This window comes from Gossypium hirsutum, chromosome D09 (genome assembly GCF_007990345.1).
Source record: "Gossypium hirsutum isolate 1008001.06 chromosome D09, Gossypium_hirsutum_v2.1, whole genome shotgun sequence".
In the NCBI taxonomy this organism is placed as follows: domain Eukaryota; kingdom Viridiplantae; phylum Streptophyta; class Magnoliopsida; order Malvales; family Malvaceae; genus Gossypium; species Gossypium hirsutum.
Genome location: NC_053445.1, coordinates 14,299,049 through 14,308,072, shown reverse-complemented (window position 1 = coordinate 14,308,072; position 9,024 = coordinate 14,299,049). Strand labels below are relative to the sequence as shown.

Genomic DNA, 9,024 nt, shown 5'->3' with positions numbered 1-9,024 from the left:
ATGATATAGGCAACCACTCAATACAATTTTAAACTCGAAAACTGCATTAACATACGAGAATCAAAATCAGATAGAACACGAAATAGAACTCAAATCTCATTGACCAAAACAACAAACAAACAGGTATATTTTAGTTTATGCAAAGTCAATCATCACTTATTCACTAATATCATTACAAAAGAATAAAATTACAATGCTTTTCACCCAGCTATCTGAAAGAAACCACTAATGTTTACCTCAGACATGTGAAGCATGGCCATTACCACCCAATTCCACAACAGCCGACTTCTATTTCACCAAATCATCTTCTTCTTTAATTCCACTATCGAGATCATCATCGGAATCCAAAGTGAAATTCCCCCCATTACTATCCATTAGCTGTATTTCAGCCCCTAATGGCTTATACCGCAAACCATCCCCTGAAGCACCAACAGCAACACCGTTTCTTTTGCCAATAAGCGATAACATCCCAACAACCAGAACCACAAGCAAAGCAAGATGGCAATTGAATTGCAATGTGGCAATAGACCTTGCTCTATGATAATCAGGGTGACTTCTGCATTTAATAGTATAATTCCCTCTACTTTTTTCATGTAAGCTACATCCATGAACCATCAAATTAGTGTAAAATGAAAATCCCATTTGCACAAACCATGTTCCGTGTAAAATCAACCCAATACCTCGTACCGATTTCGAGTAAATGGACCTGTTAGATCTCAATTCTAACATTGTTGAAACCACACAAATTGCTATGGGAACACATAAAAGATCAAAATATCTATTCTCAATCCCACTTGTATCATTTCTTTGCAAGTAATACAACAAAAATTCTTCAACAAAAGCTAAAAGCAGAACTAATTCAAGAACAGGATCAGGCCAAAAGTATGAACCTTTCTTATTATTTAAAAGACCCAAAGCAGAGTAAAGCAAGAAGAGCAGAGCAAGTGAGAGCACTTGTAACTGGAGCACCGTCCCCACCCGATCTTTTGAACTGAAAGCATCAAAGATTGAAACCACAGAATTTAAGAAAATCGAAAGGGAAAAGATTGATACAAAGATGAAAGATGGTGAAGAAGAAAAAGGGTTCTCTTTAGTTTTAAAAATAGAGGCAGATTTGATCTGGGTTTAAAGTGAAGAAGAAAATGGAGTTGGATTCGGGTTGAGGCATAGGGTAAAACAGGGAGGGGAAACTGAAAAGGCATCTAATCTGGGCAAAAGAGAGGGATTAGAAATCGGTGGTTTTCACCGATTAGAAAAGTAATGTATTACACGCGTATTAGCAATACATTGAACCAAATGACGGAATAAAGAGGGATTAGTGGGGCCCACCGATTAGGGGTGTATTGGCTATGCCAATACACCCAACCAAACATGGCATTTGAATTGTAGAATTATTCGCTTAACTATTAGTTTTGTTTTCATCATCAAATTATAAAAAATTCAATTTTATCATTAAAGTTTTAAATTATTTTTATTTTGATCACTTTCCCTTAAATGATTAATTAGAGTGATAAGGTAAAATTTTTGTAACTAATATGTATATTAACACATTTAATCTTCAGTACTTACACATTCTATTAATTTTATCATATTTCTAAATAATAAGCAAATCACATAAGTTTCAAAAACTACATCGTGTTCATTAATTAAAAACAATTTAAATACAAACTATACTTAATTCTCAGAGCGAGCAAAATAATTCACAATTAGGGATTTAGCAATAGGAGGGTTAATTACATCGTTAGCAGGGTTAGAGGCATCAGCATCGACATCAACTTCACTTTCAACTTCATTCTCTGGTTGTTCCTCATATCCTTAAGCAAAGGGTACTTCAACTTGAGATGTATCGGGAGGGGGAAGAACTTTATCTCACATCAATGAATGGAAAGTCAAGAACTTTGACCACCTTGGCGTGCAATCGTCGAAATAAGCAAAATAATAAATATGAAAAAAAAAGTGGGGTTTTATTGCAAATGTACAAGACAAATTGTAATTCAGTTTTTAATTAAAACAAAATGCAGAAGTATTTCAAGGATCGTATCAAAGGGATTGTCAAATTGGTTATGTGTTTATCAAGTCCATTGACTAGCTAAGCAATTATTAATCTAATAAAATCATAAATTATTAATGCAAACCAAATATAAAAATTGTATTAAGACTATTATAAATTAACAATTAAAAACATTAAACTAACTTTCTTTCATTTTACTAAAAACTATGTGAATGCTTAAAACGACGGTTCATTGACTCGCTAATCATTAACTACACTAAGAAACCTATCTCGATTGTATTGTTGCTACTCCCAACTAACAATCTTGTAACACCCGAATTTCCAATTAACTCAGAAACTTGAAATAATTGGGGGACTAAATTGAAAGAGATCGCAAGTTAGAAACCTCTATTGAAAGAAATGAGAAAACTGGAAATTGAATTGGACATGGTTGAGAACCAAACCTGGTTCGATTAGAATGTAACCAACTGGTTCCTTTGGGGGGGACAACATGATTAGAAATGAATGGTTTTCTTAAGGTTGGTAATAATGCGGGAAGGGCTATAAATAGTTGGGAAATGACTTCCCAATGACGATTTTCCTTCCCGAATCTATTTCATTTTCTTTTGTTCTTCATCCTCTCCAGTAGTTTGAAGAAGGAATATATAACACCCCTAACCCGTCTCTATCGCCGAATTAGGGTTACGGAGCATTACCGTACAACCAAAAACATTCAACATCATAGAATTTAACTAAACTAAACATATAATAATTTATCCAATCACACACATTCTATCCCTAAATCGAGCCTTCGAGGCCCTAAAAATAGCTTTGAAGTAATTTGAGACTAATTTGGAACAAAATAAAAGTTTTAAGAAAAAGTTGCAAAATTTTAAAAAAAGGGTCAGATGGTCGTGTGTCATCACCCCAAGCTATGTAACTTTCGAGCAAGGGACACATGGCCGTGTCCTAGCCCGTGTCCTCACCTGTGTAACTCACTCAGATGCCCCACACGCTGTTGTGCTAGGTCGTGTAACTCTCTGAGTTGCCACATAAGCTCGTGTGTCAGGCCATGTAACTCATTGACTTGAACACTAAAAAACTCCCAGATGACACATGGACATGTGATAGCCCGCGTCCCAGGTCGTGTGAACCCAAATTTTACCTAAAAATAAGTCATTTCTAATCCAATTTATACCTAAACATTCAAACCATTTGGGCATACATTCAAGGGGTTCCAACACCATCCAAACACACATAAATGTACCATTTCAAACATCCTAAATCATCAAACCAATATGCCATTCAAAGGCACCACAAATATACCAAAACATTACATACCAAAACAAGTTAACATTGCCTTATATCATGCATAAAGACCTAGTTCAAATAAGTGCCAAAACTGATCACAAATGACCATTTTTCAAACCATCACAAATATACCGAAAGGGCCATGCACATCAATTACCTAAAAGTGATCAAGAGGACCTAACTTAACAAGCATTACAAGTCCATCAACCATACATAAACTTCAAGGCACAAACATACCAAATTACCATTTATACAATCACTAAATACCATTCAAAATGACCTATACATGCCATTATTAACCTTGGCCAAAGATATACAAAAGCTACCAAAAGGATTGCAGGATAGTGTGATAGGTCTCTGATGAGCTTCCAAATAGATCGAGCTTCTGATAAACTATAAAATAAAGGAAAGAAACTACGTAAGCAACGAGTGCTTAGTAAGCTCGTATAAACTAAAACATAACTTACCATGTCATTTATACAATTTAAAGATTAAACATAATTCATCACCAATGCCATAAGTTTAGTAAAAGCCTAAATAATATCATCAACTCATAAGTTAGTATACTTGTCCATGATACAAATGAAATCAACCATAAGATATGTAAATTTCTATATGTACTAACATCATTTAGTTCATATATCCTTACATAAAGTCATGATTCAATCCATTTGCATACTTACCATTTTGTTCCCTTTTCTTTACTCGTTGAACCATCTAGAATTACATCAGATACTCGGGAAAGCTCACACATAGTGTGCCTTTACATATAACTATAACCTTTCCTTTACATTAATGCTCACACGAGCTGTGAAATGGGCCTGCTCACATGAGCTGTGGGTCGAAATGTAAGCTACACGATACTGCTCACACGAGCTGTGGAGAATCCATAACAAATGCAAGACCTCAAGCATCAGTACGACATTCAAGACCAGCACCTGAAACATGAAATCCCTAATGACATGTCATTCGTATCCTAAGAATTCTTAAGGTTCAATCGAGACTCATTATCCGTTAATTCCTCATAGCATTGATACATTTACAATCCAATTCATCTATATCTCACCAACATAACAAATATTCAAATTTAACTAACATTAAAATGATTACAGTTTATACGAACTTACCTCGATAACTAGGGAGTAGATGTAAAGTCGAACTAATCCAAAGCATTAGCTTTTCCTCGATTTAAGTCCGAAGGTGGTTTATCTTAATCTAAATAGATGATTTCAATCAATTAAGTACTTCTAAAATTCAATTTAATCCATATTTCATATTTATGCAAAATTACCAATTTTCCTTTATTATTTTAACTTTTCACTATTTAGTCCTTAAGCTCATAACTTGAATATAACTCATTTTAACCTAAATCCATGTTAATCATTGTTATAAAGGACCTTGAAACAACTCATAATTATCAACATTTCACAATTAAACCCATGGATTTATACTTTTAATAATTTATTCCCTAAAATGTAATTTCACCAAAAATCACTTAACAAAACATGTTTATTTCTAAAAAAAGATTCATAATCTATCAATTAATATCAAAGCTCATTCAAAAAATCTATGGCAAGTCCCTCAACCTTTAACAGTTTTGCAAATTAATCCCTGGGCTAGCTAGATTAAGCTCAAACAAATTCAAAAACATAAAAAAATATTAAAAACAAGACTCGGAATCACTTATATACAAGAAACAAGCTTGACCGGACCTTCAAAGCACAAAAATGGCTATCTCCTCTCTTAATTTTGGTGATGAAGAATATTAGAGAAGATGAAGTCAAATTGGTTTTATTTAATTTAGGTTTTAAATATTCAATTATCATTTTAACCTTTAAAAACTATCAAAATTACAATAAAACCTTGCAATGCACATCCATTATCTCATTAAATAGCATATTTACCATTCAAGTCCTTTAGTTTTAAATGTCATGGCCATTGGACTCCTTTAACTAATAGAACTCAAGTTTTTCACCTTTTTACAATTTAGTCCTTTTCACCCAATTAAGTATTTAAACATTAAAATTTCTTGACGAAATTTTAATATGACCTTAATATAATCCTGAAGACCTTGAAATAATAATTCGCTTGTCGAAATTGTGGTCTCGAAACCACTGTTTTTGACATCACTAAAAATGGGCTGTTACAACTCTCCCCCTAAAGGAATTTTTGTCTCCAAAAATCTTACCAAAAAATGTTTGGGTATTGCACTTTCATAGCTTCTTATGGTTCCCAAGTAGCTTCTTCAACTCCGTGACATTGCCAGAGAACTTTAATTAAAGCTATACGTTTATTTCTTAACTTTTTAATTTCAAGAGCTAAAATTCTGATCGATTCTTTACTGTATGAAATATCTGGCTGAATCTCAATGTCTACAGGTGAAATCACATGTGAAGGGTCTGGTTGATACTGCCGCAACATCAATACATGAAATACATTATGGATTTTCTCTAACTCTGGTGGTAAATCCAATTGATAAGCCATTGGTCCAATCCTTTTAATGATCTTATACGGCTCGATAAATTGTAAACTAAGCTTACCTTTTTTACCAAAACGGAGAACATTAATCAATGTCAATCTAGTATTCAAAGCTCTCAAGGTAAAAAAAGATTTTTTACTTAAAGCATCAGCAACAACATTAGCTTTTCCTAGATGATAGTCGATGATCAAATCGTAATCTTTTAACAACTCAAACCATCTACGTTGTCTCAAATTCAGTTCTTTCTGTGACATCAAATAACTGAGTGTTCAAAGCTCTCAATGTACACAAAGATTTTCTACTTAAAGCATCAACAACAACATTAGCTTTTCCTAGATGATAGTCGATGATCAAATCGTAATCTTCTAATAGCTCGAACCATCTACGTTGTCTCAAATTCAGTTTTTTCTATGACATCAAATACTTTAGGCTTTTGTGATTCGTGAAGATATGACATTTTTCTCCATATAAATGGTGTCTCCAGATTTTAAAGTAAAGACAATGGCTGCAAGCTATAAATCATGAGTCGAGTAATTCTTCTCGTACGGTTTCAACTGTCGTGACGCATAAGCTACTAGTTTGCCTTCTTGCATCAAAGCACAACCTAAACCATTTAATGAAGCATCACTATAAATCACGAATTCCTTACCAAACTCTGGCTGAACTAACACAGGGGCTTCAATCAACAATGCTTTTAACTGATCAAAGCTTTGCTAACACTTTTTAGACCATTCGAACTTAACATCTTTCTGAAGCAGTTCCGTTAACGACATAGAAATAATCAAAAATCCTTTAACAAATCTCTGATAATATCCGGCTAAACCCAAAAAACTTTTGATTTTTGAAACATTCCTCGGAAGTTCTAGTCCACTATAGTTGATATTTTACTCGGGTCAACCTTAATACCGTCTACTGATACCACTTGTCCCAAAAATCCAACTTCTCGGAGCTAGAATTCACACTTACTAAATTTAGGAAACAACTATTTCTCACGCAAAGTCTGTAAAATTATTCTCAAATGCTGGACATGCTTTGTTTCATCTCGAGAATATATCAGAATGTCATCAATGAATACAACAACAAATCTATCTAGATATGGCCTGAATATTCTGTTCATCAAATCCATAAACACTGCAGGTGCATTGGTCAAACCAAAAAGCATAATAAGAAATTTGTAGTGTCTGTACTTGGTCCTAAAAGTAGTTTTCAACACGTTTGAATCTTTAACCTATAATTGATAATATCCAAAATGAAGATCAACATTTGAATATACAGTCGTACCTTTCAGCTGATTAAAGAAATCATTAATACATGGCAAAGGATATTTATTCTTGATCGTGACTATATTAAGCTGCCTATAATCGATACACAACTACATTGACCCGTCTTTTTTCTTGATAAACAATACATGAGCACCCTAGGGAGAAAAACTAGGCCGAACAAAACCTCTGTCCATCAACTCTTGCAACTGTGCTTTCAACTCTTTCAATTCTGTAGGTGCCATTCTATACAGAGCTATCGATATCGAATAAGTTCCCGATATTAACTCAATAGAAAATTCAACTTTTCTGATCGATGGTAATCTTGGTAATTCTTCTGAGAACACATCCAAAAATTTACAAACAGTCAAAACTGACTCTAATTTCAACTCAGAAATCATAGAATCGAATATATAGGCTAGATACGCCTCACAACCCTTTCTAACATATTTCTGTGCCGACATAGCTGAAATCACATTAGATGCACCATCAAATCTATCTGATTCAACCCGAATTATATCACCATTCTGACATTTCAACACAATATGCTTTCGTCTACAGTTCACAACAGCATCATGCAAAGTTAACCAGTCCATACCTAGAATCACATCAAACTCATCAAATGGCAACAACATCAAATCAGCTGAAAAGTTACAATCCCAAATTATTAAAGGATAATTTTTACAGACTTTATCAACTAACACATACTGACCTAAAGGATTTGTTACTTTGACAACAAATTCTGTTGACTTAAAAGGTATTTTCTTATCCGACACTAAAGTTGTGCATATGAGTGCGTTGACCCCAGATCAATCAAAGCATTAACATTAGTATCAAAGATAGAAAATGTACCAGTGATTACATCAGGTATTGAAGCTTCCTCTCTCACACGAATCGCATAAGCCCTAGTTGGTGCCCGTGCCTCAGATCTAACAGTAGAATCTTTTATTTCACTCTAACCATTACCCGTATTTCCACTATTTCAAGGTGGTCTCCCTCTCGCAGCCGTGTTACTCGAATGAGCATTCTGAGCTTTCTCTTTATTTGATCTTTTAAGGAAGTCTCTAAGAAAATGATCATAAGAGTCACATTTAAAACACGATCCTTCTTTCAATTTGCACTCCCTAAAATGTCATCTATTACATTGTTGACATTCAGGTTTGTTGTTTCTGACACTACCCACACTCGCTACAGATGTAGCCTGAGGTCTCAAACTCAAATGTTGCTTTCCTTTATCTCTCCCCGAGAATCCTACTAAAGCTGATGCACGACTTTGAAATTCTTTTAATTTCTTTGATGGTGAAGAAAATGACTTTCCCATAGGTTTTTTACCAGTGTCACGAGCTTCAGAATCTACCTTTCTTTTCGCTTTGCTGAGTTCTTTGGCCTTATGTGCTCTATCAACCAAAACCACAAATTCTTTCAATTTTAGAATCCCAACTAAAAGCTTGATGTCTTCATTTAGATCGTCTTCAAACTGGGTACACATAACAGCCTCTGATGATATACATTCCCAAGCATATTTATTAAGTCACACAAACTCTCTTTCGTATTCGGCTACAATCATACGACCTTGTATCAATTCGAGAAATTCTTTCTGTTTCTTGTCGAGAAATCGCTAACTAATATATTTCTTCCTGAATTCTGTCTAAAAGAAATCCCAGTTCACATGATCTTTCGGTACTACTACAATCAATGTATTCCACCACTGATATGTTGAGTCTTTCAATAAAGATACTACACACTTTAAACATTTGACAGGTGTACATGATAATTCATCAAAAACTCTCACAGTATTTTCCAATCAGAACTCAGCTTTTTTAGGATCATCTTCATCTGTACTGTAGAACTCTTCAGGACATACTTGTTCCAAACCTTGAGGAATAACAAGGACATGTTGGGGTACGAGAGGGGGTGGAGGTCATTGAGCCATCGGGTTCGTTCTTACGAACTTAGAGAACCACTCAAACATCTTTTGGAAGAAG

General features: G+C 34.3%; 1 protein-coding gene across 1 annotated transcript; it reads right to left on the bottom strand.

Moving 5' to 3' along the window:
- Positions 1 to 367: 367 nt before the first annotated feature.
- Positions 368 to 8,528, bottom strand: LOC121220743 (uncharacterized). The gene is made up of 3 exons (XM_041100179.1): positions 8,223 to 8,528; positions 429 to 1,119; positions 368 to 378 (listed from the first exon to the last, which is right to left on the bottom strand). Exons 1-3 carry the CDS (start codon positions 8,526 to 8,528, stop codon positions 368 to 370), a joined length of 1,008 nt encoding a protein of 335 aa, XP_040956113.1.
- Positions 8,529 to 9,024: the final 496 nt, after the last annotated feature.

What these genes read in the sequence shown, in the direction of transcription:
- LOC121220743 (XM_041100179.1), bottom strand. Translation starts at nt 8,528, where the DNA reads ATGTGTACCCAGTTTGAAGACGATCTAAATGAAGACATCAAGCTTTTA. An exon ending in AGGCTACATCTGTAGCGAGT is followed by an intron (nt 1,120 to 8,222) that starts GTGGGTAGTGTC and finishes CTTTAAACCCAG; the next exon opens with ATCAAATCTGCCTCTATTTT.